The sequence below is a fragment of the Episyrphus balteatus genome, chromosome 2, assembly GCF_945859705.1.
Source record: "Episyrphus balteatus chromosome 2, idEpiBalt1.1, whole genome shotgun sequence".
Lineage (NCBI taxonomy): Eukaryota > Metazoa > Arthropoda > Insecta > Diptera > Syrphidae > Episyrphus > Episyrphus balteatus.
In genome coordinates, this window is record NC_079135.1 from 9,128,325 (window position 1) to 9,154,209 (window position 25,885).

Here is a 25,885-nt window from a genome sequence, read left to right on the forward strand (position 1 = left end):
GAGTATAAACACACTCGGATAGAAGTGGAAGTACGGTATTTTTTCAGGATAAACTCGTGTTGTACATTGTCAAAAAAAATATAAAAAAAAGGATGATACCTAAAATTTTATTTTAATATTTACAAAATTTAAAACACCTATTTTCAATGATGATTTGAGTAAATATTATTTAGTGGTGAGTTAAGGATAAAAATAGACGATAAATTGAAAGAATGTAGTGCAAATTATTTTTGCAAACGTGTGTGATGATGATGTATCCTTTTTGTACATTATGTATACTTACAAGGAAATTAAGTTTTTTTTTTGTGAAGTGTGGATGAGAGCATACCTTGTATCAATTCGATTTATTTGATACCATTTTTATTATTTTCTTAATTTGTATCCACTCTATTGTGCATTTTTTTGCAAATGTTATTAAAATTGGTAACATTTTGGGTTTTTTGTCTTAAATACTGTGGTTTAAAGTGGTGTTTTGTGTACTTATCGCTAAAAATAGTGAAAAAATTAACAATCTCAAATATTCTCAATATAGATAGAATGTCCCTTGTGAACATTTTTTTTTGTGGTTTGTAAATTAAGAATTTGTGTTTAATTCTATGAAAAATTATAATTAAAATTTCTTAAAAATAAAATGTGCGAGTTTGCGTTACAAATATGTAATAAATATATGTAGGTATATACATCCTTTGGCGATGGTAATTGTGAATAATTCGTTCTAAAAATATTTTTCTGTATACCTACCAACCTACTCAACAAAAACAACATCAAAAAAAGTAAAATGTTGGTATATTTTAAGGATGAACTTGAAGTGTTTACATATTGCGGTTAGTCTATTTTGAATTATTGTCACCGGTTAAAGGACTCAGCTGGTGATGTTGTCAATTAGAGGTTCATAATTTATTGGTGTAGGCAGTTTAAATAAGAACAAGAGTTAAAGGTTCCCTGTCGAAATAATTCACACTTTTGTTCAATTCAAGGTGATTTCAAAATTGACAATCGTTTTGGTTTTAAAAGTTGATAAAATTAGCTATATATAAGCAAGTAAGAACTGTCACGTACAGATAGCAAATATAAAACATTGTGGAAAAATTTTGTTATACATACTATTTTAAAACAACGCCGTGTATGATATCATTTTTCTATTAATTTCATATAATAGCCAATACCTAACTAGATGCTCACATTTTTTATAAAATAAGACGTGTTTTCTATTAAATTAAATTTTGAACAAATTTTGAAACGGCAGCCTTTATAAAGTTGTTGGGATAAAAAAACATCTAGATTTGAAATATTCAACATTTTTAGTAACGGATTTCCCCGACTTTGAAGAAATTGATAAATACCAATTTTAAAACACGGGTTTTTAATTAATTTTTGTATGAATTGGGCACGTTAAGGAAATATTAGGAACTAGGTAACGTCATTTCTGAACGGAAATTTGAGTAAATTGACAAATTAGTTTGGATACGCCATATTAGTCGTGTTTTATTGGTACTCAGTATTTTACTGGGTAAATATTTTATGCTGTAAACAACAACAAACGATTACTTTTGTTTATTATTAATAATCCTTTTTGCTTACAAGCCCTATTAACCCCTTGTATCCCCATGTATCATTTCTGTAACAAACCGAAAAAGATCGCACAAAAGCTGTAAAAAACTTTATTTTTTTCCTTTTGAAGCTTCTAGCATAATCTTTAAGTATTGCTCTATCGAAATAGTATGCCATATTTCAAATAAATTGAACCAATAATTTTTAATTGGCAGGTAATGTTGGGATTTTTTGAAAATAAGCAAATTTGTGTAAAAACTACGAAATTCAGAAAAAATAGTTTTACTGCATCAACCAACGGGGTTTTATTTTTGGATTTTAGGAAAGTGCTTAAAAATAAATATTAGATAGTTTTCTGTCTGAATTTTTGCTTACTTATTTTTTTACTCCCTTAAAATCGAAATAACTAAGTAAATAATGAATTTATTAAATTAAAAAAAAATACGTGTTTTATTATACGTCAAGGCCAATCGATTGACATTATTAATTTTAAAATTTACGATCTTGGGTTACAAGGGGTTAAAGGGTAGTTCAATGGTCCAGCTCGAGAAGCAAGGGGTCCAATACTCAAACCCTGCGGTGGACGATTTTGTTTCAATTTCGGTTGCCCCACTGTGGCGGGGGTGTTGCAGGTAATACAAATTTCGTTTACGGCTTTTACGGTGGCGGTTGATATCTATATTTTTTTTTTGAAATTTTTTTTTAAATTTTTATTCAAAGTATTGATTAATATTTTCTTTTAAATATAATACCATTTTTTGATTATTTGAACATTTTAAACAACAAGCGATTTTCAGAAACAAAATTTCTAAAAATAATTTTATTAATATCCGTTTTAAATTGTATATTTTTTACATTATGAATTTCTTTAAAAACAATTTACGTTAAAAATTAAAAAAAAAAAATACATAAGAAATGTTAAAAAAAAGTGTATGTGGAATGTGATTTCTTTCATTACATGCATTTTTAACCCTTTCGAACCCAAGCTATGAAAATCAATATTAAAAAATGCTTTTCCAGTATTATCGTGTCAAAAACATCACAACTAAGAAATAGGAATAGCAAAAAGTTATGTTCCAGCTAATGTGTTATTCACATGTTACATGTAAGTAACATACACTGCCTATGAATGATGACCACCATAAAAAGTCGGACAACTGAGAAAATAACTTTTTATAGAACAATAATGTATGCTACTTCTTCTAAGCTAAAACACAAAACACTTTCTGGATTAAAATTTTGTATATCTTTTTTTTTCAAAATTATGACCATTTTACATATATAAAAAAATGTAGAATTAAGTCCCTTTTTCGATAGAAAAAAAAATTAAAAGTATGATATTTGACTTACTTTTTGTACTAATCCAGTAACTTGGCATTATTATCTTTCAATTAAGCCATTGAAACCTAAAAAATTATTTAATGGAATATTTTTTACGAAATCTTAAAGATATGTTTCATGAGAGTAACGCCGAAAGGGTTAAGAAAAAGAATTAAATCCTTAAAGTAATTTTTCTGAAATAGTTTGATTGAAAAAAAAATATTTATAAAATTAAAGTTGGTATGCCATTTAAACAGTTATCAATCAACATCTAAAAAAAAGTGAAAAATTGATTTTCAAAAAATATCAAGTTTTTAAGAATCCAAACACTTATGTTTTTAAAACTGTATTTTGGATTTATATTTGTATTTATGAAAACAAAAATAAAACGTTAAAATTGAACTTGTCGTTTAGAAGAAAGTCGGAAAATCAAACTTATGCCATAACAACAAATTTTATTTATCGAGTTCTATGTTTTATTGAGCCAAGAAAAAACCAAAGGAAACCCCGGAAATAATTCTAAGTCTTAATTTGTACGATCGCTTTTTATCGATGCAAATTTTAAGCAGTTGTATTAATATTGATTTCTAAACACGTCCGAACAATGCAAATAACAAACAAAAGTGTGTCAAGAATTCATTGTTGAAAACATTATTCGTTCGGACTTACTTACTAAACAAAATTATTTGTTTTTTGTGTACATACGTCAAGACCACAAAAAACAACAAATACTATACAAATAAATAGGCATCTTCTATTTAACGTAACAAACGTTCTTTATGTTTTCATTAAATAAAAAAAAAAAATAAATAAATAGGTACACACTGTAATCACTTAACATATTTTTTTGTGTCTAGCTTTATTGGGCAAGATCCAATAATTCATTCTCTAAAGACCCAAACAAAAAAAATTTCCCAAGGCCCTTCTCATGCATCATCATTCGCACAAAAAACATTAATCAAACAAAAATAAATACATACATAAAATTCATTAGCATAAATAACAATAATTTCCAAATTCGTCAATCACTCTCTCACAATAAGCCAACGTATGGGGGGATCAATGAAGATTGAAGATCATTTTTGTTTATACGCAATTTACCCAAATTAACAATTGAAACTTATCGCAAAAAAAAATTATTTCGCAACGTCCAATCTTACTGCCCTTTTTTTGCCTGAAAGACACTCTGCAACAGCTGCAGTGAGCACATGATTGGCATTTGCATTGCAGATTATGATAAAAATTAAACAAAGAAATACGCGAAGCAATTAATACGCCTTTGCTTCAATGATTTGTTTAAAAAACAATCTGCTATAATTATTGTCATTTCGACAGCAAAAGAGAAAAAAATTATTATGCTGAAAGAAAGAGAATTATGTATTGCTTAAGAAAGTAGGTATATCCATATTTTTTTTTCTTTCGATTTGTACAATTATTTCATCTTGCTCTTGCCACTTGATTCTATTCATCAAACAGCAAATTCATGCACGGATCATAGGGAGGGGTAATTAATTAAGATTAACTAAAATTCGTCTAGAAACGTTCAAAATTTAAGTTACCCTCATGAAACTTGGTAGAAAGTTTGCTTTTTGGAATAAGAACCAAGGATCAAAAGATTGTATAAAAATAAAATTGATGGAAGAGTGTTTTTTTTTTTGCGAAAGGGAGGGAGGAGTGAAGATCAACAAAACAGTAAATTAATTGTCTGTATAAAAACATCATATAACACATGTTTTTAGGTTAATTTTTGATGCTGACTCTAATGTCATGAAAATGGAGTCAATATGATTGCTTTAAGAAAAGTTTTTGCCGATTTAACTCAAGACTTCATGATTTTTTACTAAAAAAGGTAAAATAACATAGCAACCGCACCCATGTGAAAAACATTATACACTGATAAAAAATAAAAAAGAATTCATAAATAATAATTAGTGCAACAAAAACCAATAATCTAAGCAGTCTATACAAATATTAAAGGTCTGTACTTTTTTTTATTTGAAAGGTTGTTTTTTTTTTCAAAGTTTTGAGAAAGTGTGTTTGTAATGAAAAAACTAAGTAGGTGTTGCTGCGCTATATTGTTGATTCCAAAATCCAAATATAAAAATTTTACACAAAATTGGTGTAGATTTAATTTTATTTCTATAAAAAAAGTATACATGTAAGATATGAAATTAGATTTTAATTTTTTACTTACAATTTGGTATTTAATCTTAACAGCAACAAATTCAAAGCGCAAAATGGAAAATGGAAGAATGATAAAGCAAAAAATGACTTTTTTTGTACTCCACGTTCTCTTTCTAAAGGAAAGAGACGGGAATATTTCTTTAAAATAAACTTAGACGATTATTATGATAGATGTGTTCAGTTTCCTGAACACATCATCATCTCTCCCTGACTCGATGACATTCCGGGGGCCGTCTGAGAACCATATCCTAGTTTGAAGACTTTAAATCGAGGACAGCGAGTCTGCCAATTGATCGTTTCGTTTTAACTGCTCCATTTGCAAGCTTAACATCTGCGATTCGTGTAATTCCATCAGGTCCTGGGTAGACCTTTACTACACGACCCAAGTGCCAGTTGGAACGTATTTCGTTTGGTTCAATAACGATGACGATATCGTTGTTCTCTATCGGTTTCGTCTCCTTAAACCATTTTGACCTCCTAGTAATTACGGGCAAGTATTCAGCATACCATCTCTTCGTAAGCTCAGACATTAAGTGAAGGGATCTCCGGCTGTACAGCTTGCTGCAAAAATCGTTTTCGTAGAAAATACCGGGGGCCGTAATGTCTTGATCAGCTTCACCAAAGAGCATTAAGTTTGGAGTGAGTGGTTTCGGATCTTCAGGATCTACTGGGACGTGAGTAAGTGGACGCCTATTTATCTGACTTTGAGCCTCCATGAGAGCGTTCCGCAAGACATCCTCTCTTGGAACGAGACCCTTGAGCACAAAGTTGACACTCTTTTTTATCGACTGAATAAGCCGCTCCCAAGCTCCACCCATCCATGGCGAATAAGCTGGTATGAAGCGCCATAAAATACCTTGATATTTAGAAGAGTATTCGCAAAGAGAAGACTCCATCTCTTTGATGTCTTTTTCGAGTAAATTTTTGGTTCCAACGAAGTTGAGGCCGTTGTCGCTATAAAAATACTTCGTCACAACTCGATTTATGACGAAACGTCTAACAGCCATATAACACTGATCTAGGCTTAGATCATTTAATAGTTCTATCTGGACTGCTCTAAATGTGAGGCACGTGAATATCATACCGTAACGCTTTACAGTGCTGCGACCAACCTTTACAAATAAGGGACCAAAGCAATCCACCCCCACATGTGTAAACGGCCTGGAATCAAAAGCTAAGCGAGCTTCTGGGAGCTGACCCATCTGCGGCATGACGGCTTTGGCTTTAAGACGCTTGCACATAAAGCACCGACTTCTGACTCGCTCCACTGCTCCTCGAATACTGATGATCCAAGCACTTTCTCGTATGTCGGATATGACTGTGGCAGTTCCCATATGAAAGTTTCTCTCGTGATGATATTGAATGAAAAGGTCGACCAACGGATGGTTTTTAGGGAGAATTGCCGGATTTCGAGAAGCATATGAACGGTTGACCTTTTGCGCCCTGGACCTCATACGTAGCGTGCCATCTTCATCCAAAAAAGGAGATAAACAAAAAATTGAACTTGAAGCACTCACCTTGCCGTTTGTTCTCAAAGAAGTAAGCTCACTTAAGAAGGCTTCTTCCTGAATTTTTCTGAACATCCAGTTTTCTGCAAATCGGAACTCGTCAGGTGTGACACAGGGTTCTTTGGCGATGGTCTTCTTCTGAAGCAGGTGTTTAAAACGTAACAAAAATGCGATGGCTCTGACGGAGAAATTCCATTTAGCTTGAAATCTTGAAGAGAGCATGTCATATGCGCCATAACAACTTGATGGTTTAAGAATGTGATGTAAACTTTTCACTGATTTCTCATCAACGTCGACTAGCTGAGACTCGGATTTAAACGGTACAACGGGCCACTTCTCAAAGGGAAGATTCAGAAAATCTGGACCTTTGAACCATCTCGTGTCTTGATTCCCCATTGGTGTTTCGAATCGTTTCGTGCCATCATCAGCAACATTGTCGTTAGATCTTATGTGAAACCATTGACGAGGAGAAGTGGTGTCTAGGATCTCACCTACTCTAGTGGCGACAAAAGCAGGCAACTTGTTTGTGCAATTTATCCAGCTAAGAACAGTCTTGGAATCGGAAAAGAACAGCGTCTCATCGATACGTATGCTGTGGGATTCTTTAATTGTAACGGCCAAACGAGTACCCAAAACTGCAGCTTGTAATTCCAATCGAGGGATAGATAATTGCTTTACAGGTGCCACCTTCGCCTTTGCCATGACGAGTGCAACTTCAACCTCTTCGTTGCGGGTAAAACGGAAATAAGCCACTGAGGCGAAAGCCTTTTCTGAAGCGTCAACAAATATTACAAGGCTCACCTGAGAATCATCTGGATTCCAAGAAACGTAACGACGGGATATCTTGAGGCGTTCGATGTGTATCAATTCCGTCACAAACTCCAGCCAAAGGTTTCGTAAACGAGGAGACACTGCTTCGTCCCAATCGAAACCTTCTCTCCAGACTTCTTGAAGTAAAATTCGTCCACGTATAATAAACAACGAAACAATTCCCAGTGGATCAAAAATCTTCATAACTGTTTTCAGCATCTGACGTTTTGTGATTACAGCACCCTCTACAAGCATTTCTTCCAAGACATCATCGTAAGCCAGTTTGTATGTGAAGTGATCAGATGATGGATGCCAATACATGCCTAAAACCTTTGAAACAAAGCTATCACTTTCATTAGGATTAATGCTTACCAACTCTGCATTGACGTTTCCGTTCGGCATGTTATTGAGAACTTCCAGGCTGTTTGATTGTAACCCAACAAGATCAAAATTCATCGAGTGACAGATTCGTATAGCATCGCTCGTGACGGAAATAGCCTCTTCGACCGTATTGTGGCTATTGAAATAGTCGTCCACATAGGTTCGTTTAGTTAACCCATCAACGGCCGCTGGAAACTCGTCTTTATAAAGATTGGCATGATGATTTTTGACGTATTGGGCGCATGATGGAGAACATCTGGGGCCAAACATCATCACCTGCATGATGTAAATTGTTGGTTCTCTGGTGCTGTCTCCATCTCTCCACAAGATCCTTTGACATTGCTGATCTTCGGTCTTGATACGGATTCTATGGAACATCTCGCGTACGTCTCCGTTTACAGCTATCCGACGTTCTCGGAATTTGAAGATGCCTGCATGTAGTGGAACTAAGTTGTCTGGGCCTTTCATCAAATGACTATTCAGCGAAATTCCGCTGACTTTCGCAGCCACGTCTGCAACGCATCTGGGCTTCGGAGGAGATTTGTTTGGATTGATGATGATGAAGGTAGGTGCGTACCAAACGCGAGGCCAATCCCGTTCTAAATCCTCCCTGGAAGCAACTCTTGCATACCCTTTGGAAATCAGCTCTCGAAAATGGTTATTTTGCCATTCGAGCAAATCAGGCTTCTTCTTGAGGGATTTCTCTAAACCAATTAAACGCTTGTAGGCCATGGAGTAGCTATCTGGCAATTTCACGTCATCCGAATCCCATAAAAGACCGATCTCGTACTGCCTGTCAACCAGTTTAAGAGAACTTTCCATTATCTCTAGGGATCGACTGGTTTCTCGACTTAGTACTTCACCCTTAGGAGGCATTACGCCAAAGTCTTCGGTAGTAAAGTGACGACGGACTAAATCGTGTAATTCAGGTTCTTCTCTTATAGCGTCATGAAACATTAATTGCATTGTAGGTTTCGCAGTCTGATGCACACTTGATACCTGCATCGAAGGAGCCGATTTCCCGTAGACAATCCATCCCAGGAGCGTCTTCAAAGCGTGAGGTTCCTCATCCTTCCCATAACGTTGGCCATGTCCAATTAAAAATTTGGCCTGGTCCAAACCAAGTAATATTTTTGGCTCAGCATTAACCAGACTACTAAGTGGGAGACCACGTAGGTGAGGGAACGCCTTCTGTAAAGCTTCGACATCGGTGGATTGACTAGCGAGACCTAAATGTTTGATTGTGTACACATTTTTCAACACGTACCTTTTACGACCATTGACTGCGGACACAGCTAAAGAAGTTCGATGTGAATCTTCAAGCCGAGATACACCTTTAGTCCACTGTAAGGTGAGTTGTTCTGGATGACCATCCAATCCGAGCTCGTTAAAAAGTTCTTCTTCCACCATCGACAGCGACGACCCATCATCCAAGAATGCATAGGTGTCCACGAACAAATCATCCTTACCATAGATGCGTATTGGAACGATTTTAAAAATTATATTCACATCAGCACTGACATGAGAAGAGTGGATGTGCGGTTGAGGCACGAATGGCGCAGCAGCAGAATTTAATATGTTGTTGTTTTCGTCTTCCGATAAATGCAGTAGCGGATGATGACGTCTGTTGCAGCCATTGACGCCACAACTTCTCTTCTTGGCGCAAACTTTCCAAAAATGCTTAGCGGGATCCAAGCATGAAAAACAAACGTGATGCTCCTTAACAAACGCCTGCCTTTGAACCGGGGACAAAGCCAAAAACTCTTCACACTTCATCAAGGTATGATGTTTCTGGCACTTGCAACACAAACCGGATGACGCAGACGAGTGAACTAAAACTCGAGAAGATTTCGATGTACTAGCTGATTGTGATTTTTTCTGGGCAGTGAAATTAGACGTTTTCGCAAGTTCGGGCGGTAAATCAATCAGCTTTCCGGTCAAAAACTCTGCAAAATGCTCAAATGTCACATCAGATGTTGATATTGATTTTGTCCTCTGCCATTCTTGGTAGAGTCCCGGACCTAACCTCGAAGCAAGATTGGTCAGAACATATCCGTTCCTGAGATCCCCTTCTCTATTCATGGACTTAATATCGGCAACAAACCCGTTTAATTTCACCGCCCAAACACGCAAATTGGGATCTGCCCTTGATGATAACTTGGGTAAATTTAATAAATCTGTGGTGAGGTCGTGCACCAGCACATCATAGCGACCAAACATTGTCCTTAGAGAATCCATAATGGCGTTAGCATCAGCTGAATATTTGAGGCGATCACTTACAAGCTGATATGCTTCACCCTTTAACGCCTTGCGTAAACGAGCCACGTTCTCTTTTGATGAATAACGACCTTCAATAGTCGTGGACTTAAATACTTCTTCGAAGTAGGGCCACTCTCTTTTGTTCTCACCCGAAAAACTGGGCAGCTCCTGAACATTACTACGATTCAAAATCGTAAGTAGGGATGCCATATCCTGGTCTCGAAAAGATGGTTCAAATGAGCGTTCGTGTTGATGAGGCGTGGAGTGGTTTGTAGTTGATGGGACTTGTTTTTGGCTTGGAATCTCCTTAGACTTTGCTATAGAACTGTTCAACAACGCTTGATGATTAGCTTGTATTTGCTTAATAATTTGAAGCTTTGCTAATTTAGTTGCTGCTACAGCTGGTTCAGAGACGGAAGGGAATTGTTCCTTAACCTTCGAAACTTCGAGCAACTTTTTTGCTTCAGCAAGCTCAGCACGCAACTCCAACAACTCTTTGTCACGATCAGCAACTGCAGCCTGTGCAACAGCAGCAGCTTCCACGATCATGTTGATATCCTCTTCACTTGGTAAATCGGCAGCGTCAGCTATAGACAAAGAACCTCGATGACCGGTTTGATCACGTGATTCGATGTCATCCTCTCGAAAAACGCAGTCTTCCTCCTCACAAAACCATGGTGTAATTGTGTCGAAGTTGTCAGGATCGAATCCGTGACAAATAAAATGCCACCAACGCTTGCATTTATCGCAAGACACCATTTGTTCATCATCCGGGAGAAGACAACCTTTTAAAGCACAACTGTGCAAATTCTTGTCGGCCATATCAAAGCAGGGAACACGACAAATTTGCAATCAAATTAAATAAAATAATGTTGCTGCGCTATATTGTTGATTCCAAAATCCAAATATAAAAATTTTACACAAAATTGGTGTAGATTTAATTTTATTTCTATAAAAAAAGTATACATGTAAGATATGAAATTAGATTTTAATTTTTTACTTACAATTTGGTATTTAATCTTAACAGCAACAAATTCAAAGCGCAAAATGGAAAATGGAAGAATGATAAAGCAAAAAATGACTTTTTTTGTACTCCACGTTCTCTTTCTAAAGGAAAGAGACGGGAATATTTCTTTAAAATAAACTTAGACGATTATTATGATAGATGTGTTCAGTTTCCTGAACACATCATCATCTCTCCCTGACTCGATGACAGTAGGTAATGGTACCATATTCAAATTCAGCGGTTACTTACATTTGAGATTGCAAGTTTTCACGGGTGCAAACCATAGTGCCACTCGGCATGAGTACAATAACTTAGCCAATGCAAAATAATAATGTAATGTAGTATTGGAACATAGTAAGGGATTCTTGTAACCCTTCCAGCTTTACCTAGGAAACACTATTACATAATTCCGAATTTTCGATTTTTTTTATTTCACATTATCCAGCAACAAATGATGAAGGGCACCGCAGTTCTACTTAATTATTATTTTCTTCGTAAAAATTATACCTAACATTCTTCGAATGGTAAGGTACTACTACTGGTTTAAATTAAATGATTTTAACTTACCTAATCACCTAATCACCTAAAAAAATCCTAAAACCTTGACTTCTTTGGTACGAATTAACTAACCCCATCCCCTTTATGTTGAGTGTTTTTTTATAAACCCCTTGGCCAACTTCTATGAAATTTTCTGTACTAAGTTTTATTAGTTTTTGAATATTTTTATGATAATTGATATGATCTAACGACACAATTTTTCCTTAATCAAAAAATCTTGAGTGAAATTTATTGGTGTTTGAAATAATTCAAAAAATGGTGTTCCTTTCTTCTGCAACAAGCCTTTGCCCTTATTTATTTTTAATAGATCTGCCAGTCTTAATAACGCTTATGGCCGATTTTACGAAGGACTTTTAAACATTTAACAGGCTTTTAAACCTTAAAATGGAATTTTTTGGTTTCACCACGCACTTTCAAATTTAACAAGCTTTTAAAAACCCTTATAAACTAAATGGCCATTTTTGGCTCATTAACTTTTAAATTGTCATTGAAATGTCATTAGATGATATATATATAAATAGATAAATTCTTTTATTGTGGGCTTAAAGTCAATTTTATTCAATTTTTATATATTATATTTTATATATATTGAATAAAATTGACTTTAAGCCCACAATAAAAGAATTTATTTATATAAGAAAAGTCACCAAATTTGTTAAAGAATTTATATATAAATAGATTAATATAATAGCTCATAGTTTTATTTTGTAACATATTTTAATTTTTGGAGATACAAAATGAAAGAAACAAATTTTGACTTAACATTGCATGCTTTTAATAATATTTTAATGGTTTGCGTACGATGAAGAGCAACACAAAGTTATTTGCCGTGAAAGTGTATTTTGGGTTACAGAAATCCATTCCTCGATTATGACGATGTTGCTAAGAAAATAAATTGCACGACTGGGGTCGCACGTACTTGCTCTTATGCTTAATGTAACTATAATGTTAAAGCTTTTTATTCAAAAAATTTAAAATTTGATATTTTGAAGAAATTTCATAAGTAGTATAAAAAAATTAAATCTGTTTTTATAATTAATTAAACTCCGTTTTAAATTACCTTAAAAAAAAAAAACAAATATGCCATTTTATTTCTCGTATAAAAAGGTATTTTTAGAAAAAAATTTTCGAAAATTGTAGGAGCCGTTTTTTAAAAAAATAGTTTTTTATATATAAAATTTTTTTAACATTTTTCAAAAAAAAAGTTGGTATGCCATATTGAAGAAATAATTAATTTACACATAAAAACTAAATTTCAAAATTTTTCATTGATCCGTTTTCAAAAAATTGATTTTTCAAAAAAAAATTTTGAAATATTTTTTAAAAAACCAAAAATGCGTTTTTTGAAAATTTTCTAAAATTTTAATATTATCTTTACTTACACACTTTTGTATAAAAATTTTCATTTAAATCGGGTTAATGTTGTACGAGATATTCAGAAACGAAAAAAACCGTTCTATGACAGGTACCGTTAATAACGGTACAAAAAATATTTTTTTTTATTTAAAAAGTTGGCTCTTATGTGTAGTACTACACACAAAAATTTTAATCAAAATCGTTAGAGCCGTTTTTGAAAAAAATTAACTTTTCTATTTCCGTTATATGGCAGGTACCGTTAGTTTTGGTCATAAAAAAAAAATTTCGATTTCCCCTCTAGGGAATCACCAAAAACTGCTAACTACCAAGTTTGAAGAAAATCACTTCACTCGTTTAGGCTGCAGCTCCAGATAGAGACAGACAGACAGACAGACAGACAGACAGACAGACAGAATTGCCGGACCCACTTTTTTGGCATTCTCCATCATCGTAATGTCATGTAAAATTGTTATCTCGAGTTCGATTTTTTTTACGAATCCTAAACTTGCCCTATAGTACCTATATCGCAAGTAAAAATGATGTTTCGATTTTCCAAAAGCATCTGTGGATTAGTTGTTAGTTCTTTTGGCCATCATTTCATTTGGCCTCTTATTTTTGTTTGATTTTTACCTTATAATGGCGTCCTTAAAAATATATTGGAGAGTGATTAAAATGGAGCTTAGTGCTTGTTTATGAAATTGGACATTAGTTTTTTTAAATGAAAAATTACTTAAAAAAACTAATTCTTGTGAAATAAGTCTGAAATATATTAGGTCTACCATGAAGCAAATAGTGAGCGCAAACAACAACCTGGATTATTTCATTTTTCACAAAATTCACCTTATGGAAAATTTGTATTTTTATATCGAAATTTTCTATAAAAAAAAACTAACTTTTTTAAGTATGTAATCGGTCTTTTTGCTAATCATCATTTTGTATAGACATTTTGTTAATTGATTTATACATTAAACAAAAATTATGAAAAGAGTCGATTTATCGGACCGAATCTTATGACAAAACACAATTTATTGGACTTTAAAACATCATAATTTTGTGTTTCGTGTTTTCTATCATAATTTCATAATATTTCATCAGTTTTCCGAGTTCAATTTTTCATCACGAACACAAGAATTGCTATAAGATTTATCATCTCAATCTCAAAAGTACCAAACCATCTAAAAGTAATAATTAAAAAAAAACCACCTCCCTCCCAAATCAATTTTTGTATCAGCGCCTGGTGCCGATGCCGACAGAGCTTTATTAGCAAAATAAGTTTTGAACTAACTCTAGCATCCATCCATTCAGTCCACCAAACCAAACCAAACAACCGCCACTACCCAGTTTGTAATTTATTTTTATTTTTGTACTAAAATAGATGTGGTGCGGCGCGCAGTGCAATATAGCGGCGGCGGCGACCTCATGTGCGGCTGATTTTTCTCGATACATTGTACCTACATAATTTTTTTTTTAATAAAAATAATTGCGTACTAATAATGTCGTTCAAAAAGAAGGGAATGCATCTGACAAGATCATAACGACCTTGAATAGTGCTTTAAAGTAAAACACTTAAAAAAAACCTCCCCTTATTTGTTTTGTTTTTTTATTTTTTCTCAAATGAAAGTGAATGAAACGTGGGTGTGAAGTAAATAAATATTATAAAAAATGAAAGCTATAAAAAAATGATATTTAGATATCAACTACCTGCTCTGTCATATTATTTACACCAAAAACAGTGATATTGTAAACAAATCAAGAGTTTGTGATCGTTTCCGGGAGAGAAATAAAATATTGTGATCGCTTTTTTGAAGCGCTGCTGGGTGACAGTTACAGAGTACAGAGACTGCCAAGTGTGTTTTATTTCGATGAAATAGTTGACATAGCATGATCTTGTTTTTTTTTTGTTTGCTTTTTTTCTTTGATTGTGCAAATAAAAGCAATTTTTCAATTAACGCTTGATTGGTTCGTATGACGAATGGATAAGCCAAATTTATTAGTGTTTTTCCTTGATTTTTTATAAACAAAAAAAGAAGAAAAAAATCACTTCATAGCTCTCTTGGTCAGTAGGTGACTGTTCATAGGTATGTAATGCATAGAAGGTATTGAGGTATTGAATATGCATCACAATTTTTCAAAAATAAATACAAAACAAAAATTATTTGCATATGTAGGTATGTGATTTGTATAGAGTTTTTAGTGCGCTGACATTGTGCCTATGTAGGTACCTCTTATATATTAAAAGTTAGCATTGATTTATTTTAAATATAGTGATGGGCTATTTTATAACGAATTGTCATACGAATTCTCAAAAATAGAGAATCCCACATATTGGTATTGGTAATTGAATAAATTACAATAGGTTTCAAATAAATACCTAAATTACTAACATTGTTCGTAATTTTTTACAATATGAAGGGCTTCAGCCCCCGCGGAAAACTTTCCGAGAAAATTTAAAACAGTCAGCATCTCAGATAGGTAGTACTTTTCCAGGAAATATTAGCTACATTCTACGAGGCCTTCGCCTTATCATCATTACCCACTTTATTTTCAGAAACAGCAAGTCATGTATTTGTTAACAACTGAAATACAATTCGCAAAATTTTATACAATCTATATAGTTTTTTCAAATCATTTTAATTAGTGAAAAAAACATTTGTTTTCAAACCAGTCAAATAAGGGTTTAACCTCGGAATGAATGTTAGTAGAAATTTTTTTTGCTCAATATCTTCCTTTTGCCATTCTATAACATATCTCAAAAGTCTAGAAAAATCTCATGTCCGCTTGTCGCGATTTCAAGGTCAAATCGCAAAATTGAGATTTTCAAAATTAGCAAAAATAGGCTATGGTATTATATACACATATGATACATGATTTCAAGGTATTTTTTAATGCTGATTCCAAAAAATCTAAAATCAAGACAATCTGACGTCTCTGGAAAAAGTTGTACCTACCTGTTTTTCATCTGTCAACTCATTATTATATAACAGTTGCAAACTTACTGCCGAAAAACCCTTAAAAGTTATGGTAGATGAACCAAATTTTGCATGAAGATTTTAGAATCCATCATTATTAAAAATCAAAACAATCCATTACAAAAAATATATATACCTACGAAATAATGGTATTTTTTGATGGAGGGGCAAATTTTAGGATATATGCACTAAAGAAGATTCTTGTTCATCTTAGGAATAATTGCTAATAGGCTAATTTTTTTGTTTTTATGTTTGTTTGGATATTCTATAACTTATGTCAAAAATCTAAAAAAATTTTATTTTTTTTTAAATTTTAAAAAATTGAAAAACTACACTTCAGATATTTGTGTTAGATCAACATGAATGAGGTGCATTGCTTTTCAGGGATTGTCAGATTGATTAATGATATTTAATTATTTTCAAAAAAAAAAACCTCAAATAAAAGAGACATGACAAAAATAAGAAAATCACCCCTCGACGTGTTTCAAAAAAACCACCCTAACTCTTAAAGCGAAGGGATAATCGAAAAAAGTTATTTAACATTATATTGTAGATAATTAAATTATCTTCAAGTTTGCTATACATTTTTTTTCGGTAGATTCAAAAATACGTGAGTTATGTGAAAAACTAAAATTTTTATAAAAAACAAAATGGCGCCCAAATTACTCTAGGTGCGATTGTGCAAAATGTGGTTTTAGACTCGTGTCTTGATACTCTTTCGAGTCCTGAAGTCAAAATACAATTCGGAATTTATTCCCAGACCCCATATAATAAAATCTAACTTTCCCGTACTACCCTTTCTTTTAGGATCCAAGAAAAATAAATGTCAATAAATTCACAAAATTTAAATACAAATTTCAATTAACATTACAAAAATACCTAAATAAACCGCTATACTATTGCTCTGCAAGAATAGTAAATTTTCTAAACCCAGTATATTTGTTTCTCTAGAAAGAGTTATAGTCCAGTAATTTTAGGTTTTATCTGCGGAAAAATTCCTACTGGGCTCGATTTTGGTATAGACCTTCGTTACGGCGTTGTAATGAAAATGTGAAAAATCGACATTGATATCGCGTCCGCGTTAGAAGTTATAGAGGTCAAAAGGTCACAAAAATCAGTTGTTTCGCATATATCTTGTGACCTGTTGCTCGGAGGTCAATATGGGTCTATTGAAAATCTGTTCGTCATAAAATTATCTAAAAATATTGCCTTATGCATTTTTCTGTAAATCCAATCGTTTCGAGATTTTCGTGACCTTTCGACCTCTATAACTTCTAACGCGGACACGATATCAATGTCGATTTTTCACATCTTCATAACAACGCCGTTACGAAGGTCTATACCAAAATCGAGCCCAGTAGGAATTTTTCCGCAGATTGGGGTAAAAAATGCCTAAAATTACTGGGCTATTAATTAGTTCTAATTTGTATTTTTATTTGAATATTTAACATTATTAGACACGTAAAACGCCTTGGCAATATATTGTAAATGAAGTCTTTAAAATGGAGTTAAACAATTCAATTAAAAGATTGCATTCATATCATCGACTTATCTTTGAGACTTTATTATGCTTTCACCAATTACTTTTCGTAATTGCTTGCATTCTTTATTGTATCCATCAATTGAATGCATTCTTTTTGCAGTCTTTGCAATCTTTTGCATTTTGAAACAAAAAGACTGCAAGAGACTTCAAAAGAATGCAGACTGCTAAGGAATACAAAAATTTGCAAAACATTGCAAAGACTGCAATAAAAATGTAAAGACTGAATGTACTCCCAAAAAACATGATTGGTGATTTCGAAATTTAAATTCCATGCCTCGAAAAAAGAAGATAATTCAATGAATGCTTTATTTAAATTAAAGTCACTAAAGATTCCATTCAAAAAATATTTCAGTCTGTACAACTCTGCTCTGTAGTACCACAATGGAACTTTGAGGTTTAACTCAGTAGCGTGTTCGCACAAAAGCCACTTTAAACTAACTTAACCTTTATTAATATATCCAATTTAGTGTTCGATTCAACATTTTCCATTGTATAGAAATTAAGGTTTAAAAGAAATGAATTTGAAGACCAATAAAATGATGGTAACGAAAATTAGTATATTCAGTTTTATCGTGAATCTAGAACTAAAAGAGTTTATGCCCATTTTGTCACTAAGCCATTTATTGTTTGCAACGAGAATTTGCTCTCCTATTATAAAAAGAAGTGCGTGTGACTCTTTGAATTTTATATAAAAAAAAAAAATTTATTCAGTAAAAAAATAAACATACTTACTACATATTTTGATATTTATGTGATAAAAACTTACATAAATAAGAACTATACCTAATTCAAAACATTGATATCAGTGATATTTAAAAAAAAAAACCTCACGAAGCCGGATGCTTGATTTCCTTTATATCCAATTCATAAAGCAACCACATAGTTAACACATTTTCTAGGTTCTTATCATTTGAGTTGAAGATATCAACCTTTCAGAGAAAAAGAAAAAAAATATTATTATCAAAAAAATTTTCCAAATAAAAATATAACAAGGACATAAAGTTGGGACTTGTTTCAGAATAAATCTAATTTCATTTCAAGAAAGCTACTAGAAAATTTTATTTGTTGTTTTTGAATTTTTTAATTTAAAATAAACTTCTAATTAAAATACTTATTAGTTATCACAAAATCAATAAATAAATTGTAAAACAAGAAATTAATTTTTATATTATGTATTTATTATTTCATATACTTTTTTTGGAGCTCAATTTCATTTAAGAAGTATTGTTTTTTTTTTTTGAGACCGTCTATACTTGCCACTTTTATCATTGTGGTTTTCCTTAATCTTCCCATTTCTTAGTTTTCACTGGGCACTAGACTAAAAAAAAAATATTGGCATTTTATCAATAAATCAATTTATATATAAATAAATAAACATAAACAATCCAAAATCTATTTATATAGTTCGTTCTTTTTGTTGAATTAAATGTTTATTCTCAATTATAAAAAAAAAATTACAAATCGCAAATGAGACCTCTTTAATTTGAATTCCTATATCCAACATAAAAAGATATTTATAAAATTTTGCAAAAATTTAATGCTGTGCTGGGTGTTATCATTTGTTCTCGGTAGAAATAGAAAATCACAATTAACAACGCTACGCTGCCGGTTTGGCTTGGGTACATCTACAATTCATACATTTTTTGATTATTTTTTTTTATTTATTATTTAATTGTGTGAACAAATAAATGTGAATTGTACGATAAAAAAAAATTATCTTAATTTCTCAATGCCATTCATAGAACTAAGATTAAGATGCTTACAATAAAGGCAAAACAAAATAAAAAGAAAAAACAATTTTATCTGGTGGTTAAGAATTCTGATTTGATATAAAAATGAAATAATCGACTTGGCATATGTTTCAAGGGCTAGTTTAGTATTGATAGATGTATAAGAAATCAGAATTATGTTATTAGATTTTAAAATTAAATATAAATACAATTATAATAAACAGTCTATCTGTTTATTTCTCTATTTTAGATACAAAATAATGACCAGCAAACATGAGCACCTCAAGTTCCAGTGGCAGTAACGATAGCGTCCTCGAGCCGTTACTGCAACAACAAGACGACGACGATGACGATGAGAACAAGACTCTCATCAGAAAAGATGACACCTGGATTGTGTCACCCACCTGTAGTACTTCGAATGGCAATTCCAAATCATCTAATCTCAAACAAGAATCTACATCCGTTAAAAACAGATACACCAACAAAAATCTACTCCGACATTGTAAAAAACCATCGATTGGCAGTTCAGTTAATAGTTTATTAAGTCGACGGAAACGAGCTATAGTCTTGTTAGGCGGAACGTTCCTATTTCTCTTCTATATAAATTCCATGATAATCAACAGGAATTCTAACGAAATGATTCCTGTGACCCACCATTCGACTGTACCCGGAATGAAGGGTGAGTTAGTGCTATAGTGCATTGTTGATTGTTTTGATAGTTTATAGTGGTTGAAGGTTTTTATTGTTCATAAACTTTTTATGTACGTACTACCTATAAATATATATCTACCTTCAAATACATATATATATAATTTTCAAATGTAGCTGGGATGAGTGGGACACAGCTGAATACTTTAAAGCTGGCTGAGTTGGTTGCGTTGATAAAATAAAATTTAAAAAAATTTAAAAAAAATAAACAAAAATACCTTTATACTAATATCACTGACATAAAATTTAACTACATTACCTACCTATCTACTAACAGTATATTTTATTATTTACTATTATTTCCTATAAAAATTTATATTTTAAGTTTAAATCATTTAAACAGCTTTAAGTACCTTTTATTCATAGATGACCTACCCTCTGGCCAATGGGGTATAATTATTTAATTTATTCATTTCCAAAAAAATGATATCATAGAGTCATTACAATTTATTGGTCGTGTTCAGAGTGCTTAGACGATCTCTGATAATAGACCTCTCCAATCATCCAATGTATGCGATGCTCATCTTCATCGTGCTAACCACAAGCAATAAATTGATGATCATTTTTTGTTTAGCATTGTACTATACAATAATTATAAAAAAAGAGAAGTTATTTATAACTCTACGATCCAAGATCTTCTGTGGATTATAATCAAATAAATTAAATAACAATACAAATCTTAGATAGACCTTGGATATTTTTTGTTGTTGTTTTGTTTTTAATTACCTCGAAGATCTGTGATGAGGGCTTTCAATTTGGTGATTAATTACATCGAAAAAATTTGAGGTTAGGAACAAGTTAAAAGTTGTTTCCGGTTATTCGCTAACAATGCGAGAAAATTAGGAATTTCTCTGAATGATTACATCATTATAACAATGTCACAATTGTCACAAACTTTATGTAACAAACTTGTAACTTATTGTAAATGACATGTTTATCAATCATGAATTGTTTCTACAGATTTATTCTATCACGTCTAGTTTTTTAACTTTACTCATTACTATTTTCGCAATATTCTCAAAAAACTGAATCTTAATGAAATTTTGTTTCAAGTTTTTTTATCCAAACCAGAAGTCATAAATTGGCATTTGCTTCAAAAAACAATTGGTTATGTTAACCACTAAAATTTAGAAATTTCTAATTCAAATATTTTTGAAAAAATTAATTTGGAAAAAAAATTTGAGATTTGCAAAACAAAATTTATCATTGTTGTATTTCGATATTTTTGTTCAAAACTTTTTCCATTCTTCTACAAATATAATTCATTGAATATTTTTTACGTTTTGAATGTTAGTTATTTTTTTCTTTCAAAAGATATTTTACATAATTTCTAAAACTATCATCATCATCCTTTCGAAAACCTTCTCCCAAAGAACTTCGATATGATCCCTCCTCGGGCCCCATTTGAATGTTCTTGAAAAATCTTTTAATTCTGAAAGGATTTTAAATGCTGTTTTCCTCCAAAAGGTAAACAAAATAGCACAAATTCTTTGCTAATTCTTCTTCTTAATAAATTTAAGAACTCTTTTCATTTACAATTGAAAAAGGATATTTACTGCAAAGCATTTAAATAATTTTTAATAACAGCACTGTTTAATTTAAGGTACATATTTTTTTTTGTAATTTTTAAACTCAATATTTAAGGTGTATATTTTTATTCACACCGATAAATTCTTTTAATATTTAATTTTTTTATATTTTTTTTTATCATTTATTTATCAAGATTAAAAAAAAATAGTTATTCCAGAAAAAAAGCTTGCTCTCGTTCAACACATCAAAACATTACCTACAAAAAAAAAAACAAACACGCTTCCTGTAAATGCTTTGTTCACGCAAACATTTTTATCATGTATAAATCTAGCTATATTGCTTTCTATTTTTTTTGCGACATTTAAAATTTTTTTGGTAAGAATTAAACAAAAAAAAATATTTTTTTTTCAAAATTTTTGACAAATTCTTTTATAAATTTTATTTTCTTTGTTATTTTTTTCGCATGTTTTTTGCATTGCTTGCCCACTGAATTTACGTTGCAACGGATGTTTAATTAAAAAATTTTAAATGTGCTTTTTTAAATTTGATCAAAATTTGCAAACAAACAAAAAAAAAATTACGTAAAAAACAGCCTTAAAGTTATTTGCACCAAATGCAAGTACAGAAAACCATCAACAATCATCGACTCTAGGTGCCGATGTTACAATCAGCCCGGATAAAACCACTAGAAAAACCAGATCAACAATGTCAGCGACGGGGGCAGGGGGTAGAAAATTACAAATTGCACTCAAATCGACAGCAATGCCCAGATTAGATAGAAAAAATACAAATTCTAAAGTTGTTGCAACCACTTCCACTGCCACAACTACAACTAATCTCATCTCAAATACTACAACTAATTCAAAAAATAATTCAACTATTCTACCTCCTCCATCAGGATACTTGGTATGGAGCGAAAAGTGCAAAATGCCTAGTATAGATCCGTATACTCCCGAAGTTATGCAACATTTCAAGCGAGAAAAATACGAACCTTGTTCGACGAGTAAGCCTCTAACCAGGGTGGCCTTTAATTCAACAACGGGCAAATATAATTTGCTAATAAATCAAGATCAAGTCAAGTATTATACAAAATCTGGTGGACAGCTGGACTGTTGTTACCAAGTGATTGAACGAAAATCTGGAGGTGAAAAAGCTGACCAAGATGTTGGGTAAGATTTAAGTTCTTTAAAAAAAAAAGAAATATTTTTATATTTTCTCGTTTACAGTCTCAGTGAATGTTTGAGTTTTCGAAACTCAGCTCAGCTTCCAAACACCGCCGACAATATATTGGTCAAATGTAAAAGTAAAAAGAAACAAACTTACATAAATGGTCATCCGATGATGCCTGAACGTGAAGACATTCAAAAACGATTGGAAGACTGGAAGAAATCAAATACAGAAACAAAGAAACCAGTGAGTGTCCTTATGATAGGAATCGATAGTATCTCAAGAATAAATCTCATACGAGCAATGCCAAAGACTGCACAGTACCTGTACGATAACGAGTGGTTTGAAATGAGTGGATATAATAAGGTAATTAGTTTTATAAACAAAAACATGTTCTCATGTAATTCAATGTTATTGATAAATGGCGCCCAACACGCGTCTTTTTAGTAACTTATTTCTTTATGATTTACAAAAGCCACCAAAGTGAACATTTGCAGACTTATACGTACGTAACATAAAGATAACGTACCAGGTAACCATTATTAATATTGAATGGCTCCCAACGTGAATACTTTCAAACCATTTTATGTTGATATTTGTCCAATATTCTTAATAAATGATGCTAAACACGAGCATTTTTTTTTAATAGCGCCCAGACTAATTTGTAGGGAGTTTAGAAATAACGTTGTACCTGATATCCAGTATTATTGGAAAATGGCGCCCAACGTGAAATCTTTTAAAGCACTTTATCCCACTATTTGTTGAATTTTTTTTTTTAATGGTACCCAATATACATTCAGCCTTATTTGTATTTCCATTTAAAGAACTTTGTTGTGCTAGTTACTCAATATACCCAGTTGTAAAATGGAGCCCAACGCCAAACTCTGTAAATTTTTAATGGTACCAAAATGAACGCTTTCGTATTTATATAGTTAAAGTCCTTTTTTTTACAAGGCATTCAATATTATTATTAAACGGCGCCCAAACCTACTTCTCATTTTCGTTTAAAAAAGCTTGTAAAAATGTCACCCAACGTGAACTAAAACTGTCGTAGTTACTATTTATTCAATTATTCCTATGTTCGTGACTTTTTTATTATTAATTAATAATATTATAATCCTGCGTGGGCTTATTATTTTTTTTTTTAAATGGCGCCCAACGTGGCCTTTCATACAAAAACTCACGATAGATATTCAAAAATATTTGTATTTTTTTCAGATGGGTGACAATACATTCCCCAACTTGATGGCAATTTTAACTGGCTACAATCAAACTGTAGCCTTCGACAAATGTGCACCCACAAAACTCGGTGCTCTCGATCGATGTCCATTTATGTGGAAAACTTTTCGTGAACATGGCTATGTAACAGCTTATGCTGAAGATGAATCCTCAATCAATACATTCAACTACCTTAAATTAGGCTTCGAAAAGCCACCAGTCGACTATTATCTGCGACCATTTCTAATAAGTGCCGAACACAATCTATCAAATAAATTCAAATCAGGATTAATATTTTGCCTTGGCTATCAGCATTCAGCTGATTACATTTACGATTATGCTTTAGAATTGGCCACACGCTATCGTGATGATCCATTTTTTGGCCTATTCTGGGCCAATACATTTAGTCACAATGATATAAGTGATTGTTCATCAATGGATGAGAAAATGGAAGAATATTTGAAACAATTTGCCAAACGTGGTATCTTGGATCGATCAATTGTGATATTTTTCAGCGATCATGGAATGCGTTTCGGACCGACAAGGAAATTTCTATCTGGCCATTTGGAAGAACGTTTGCCGTTTATGTTTATTTGGCTACCGCCAGGTTTGAAAAATTCTCATCCTGAGTTTGTAAATGCTTTGAGTGTGAATAAAAATCGATTAACAAATCCATACGATCTTCATATGACTCTGAAACATATTCTAGAGCTGTCGGGTAGAGTTAATAAATCAGAACCTAGTCAGGGCTGTCCCAAGTGCCAAACACTCTTAGAACCTGTGCCACAAAGTCGTTCGTGTGATGATGCAGCAATTGAGGACCATTGGTGTACGTGCATCCCCTACACCAGCATCTATAAGGGATCAAATGTAGTCACAAAGATTGCCAAATACTCAATCAACTACATCAATGAGTATGTTGCTGAATTCAAAAATGGCAGCGTTGCTGACAGATGTGCTGTTTTGAGTTTGAGTGAAGTGCAGAGTGCCTATCGAGCTTTGCATGGGGTGGACACAGCGACCAATATAACAACCGAGACGTATAGAATAATTTTTATAACTAAACCGAATAATGGGTTGTTTGAAGCAACGGTGAGGTATACTGTGGAAACGGATAGTATGGAAGTTACCGGGAGTATTAGTCGGCTTAATTCGTATGCTTCGGACTCAAGTTGCGTGTCTGATGGTGGGGCGAAGAAGTATTGTTCGTGTGGGAAGAGTTCGAAGAATCGTCATGCTAATGCACGTGCTCCTGCTGGTTAGGAAACACACGTTGGACTTTTTTCCATTTAAAATTATAGCTTTCTTTTTCTAAATTCAAGTATCACGACTCTACTTTGTTAAAAGGCTAAGGTCTTAGGGAGGGGCTACAAGTCCTAAAATTATTTCTTAAAAGCTATCACAAAATTTCAAAACATAACCTTTTCTATCCAGCCGTTATAAAGTGGTCCAAAAATAAAGTTATAAAAACAAAAAACAAACGTAACAAGCTTGCCAAATACATTTTTTAAAACCAAATTTGTACAGTATAAATATTAAGTTAACAAAAAGTAACATATAAAATACTTATTTAATAAAATGCAAGGCCAGTTTCCTTATAGCAAATTAAATAAATAAAAATTAAGAAGCTATTAAAGAGCAAGACGTTGAAAACTTGTGCAATCTGTGATTACTATAAAACAAAAAATAAAACAAAAAAAAAACTATACGAAATCTTTCTCACTTTTTGTCCTTTCAAAATGTTAACAATTTAAACTTTAGTTAATGTATAAGTAAACGAATATTATATATATATTATAATAGTTTTTTTGCTTAGTATAATATATTATAATAATATACCTATTATAAGGATAGTTTTGTGTGCCTTTTTGTTGTTTGAAAAAGAGGAGGTGCATCTTTTCACAATTATTATATAGTGACTTGAGAAATGTATTAAGAATAGAATTACATATAAACATTACATTACAGTCAGTTATACCTAATTACAAAAAAAAAGAGAAATAGAACAGAATAAACTAAATAATGTAAACTTGTGCTTTAAGCAAAAATAATCGAAATAAATCTACAATTAATTATTTTGAATAATA

At 32.3% G+C, this 25,885-nt stretch overlaps 2 protein-coding genes across 5 annotated transcripts; one reads left to right on the plus strand and one right to left on the minus strand.

Annotated features, from left to right (window-relative positions):
- On the plus strand, positions 1–25,885 carry LOC129908949 (uncharacterized). Of its 4 annotated transcripts, none has more exons than XM_055985800.1 (5): positions 1–175; positions 19,426–19,854; positions 22,006–22,582; positions 22,640–22,946; positions 23,799–25,885. In XM_055985800.1, the coding sequence occupies exons 2-5, from the start codon at positions 19,449–19,451 to the stop codon at positions 25,059–25,061; spliced, it is 2,553 nt and encodes an 850-aa protein (XP_055841775.1). In that variant the 5' UTR covers positions 1–175; positions 19,426–19,448; the 3' UTR covers positions 25,062–25,885. The 4 variants fall into 4 exon arrangements, with proteins under 4 accessions (XP_055841775.1, XP_055841774.1, XP_055841777.1 ...); XM_055985799.1 differs by lacking the exon at positions 1–175 and adding an exon at positions 14,232–15,011; XM_055985802.1 differs by lacking the exon at positions 1–175 and adding an exon at positions 14,234–15,011 and having other exon boundaries at positions 22,312–22,582.
- Positions 5,304–11,103, minus strand: LOC129912762 (uncharacterized). Its single transcript, XM_055991159.1, has 2 exons — positions 11,018–11,103; positions 5,304–10,962 (listed from the first exon to the last, which is right to left on the minus strand). Exon 2 carries the CDS (start codon positions 10,833–10,835, stop codon positions 5,304–5,306), a length of 5,532 nt encoding a protein of 1,843 aa, XP_055847134.1. The 5' UTR covers positions 10,836–10,962; positions 11,018–11,103.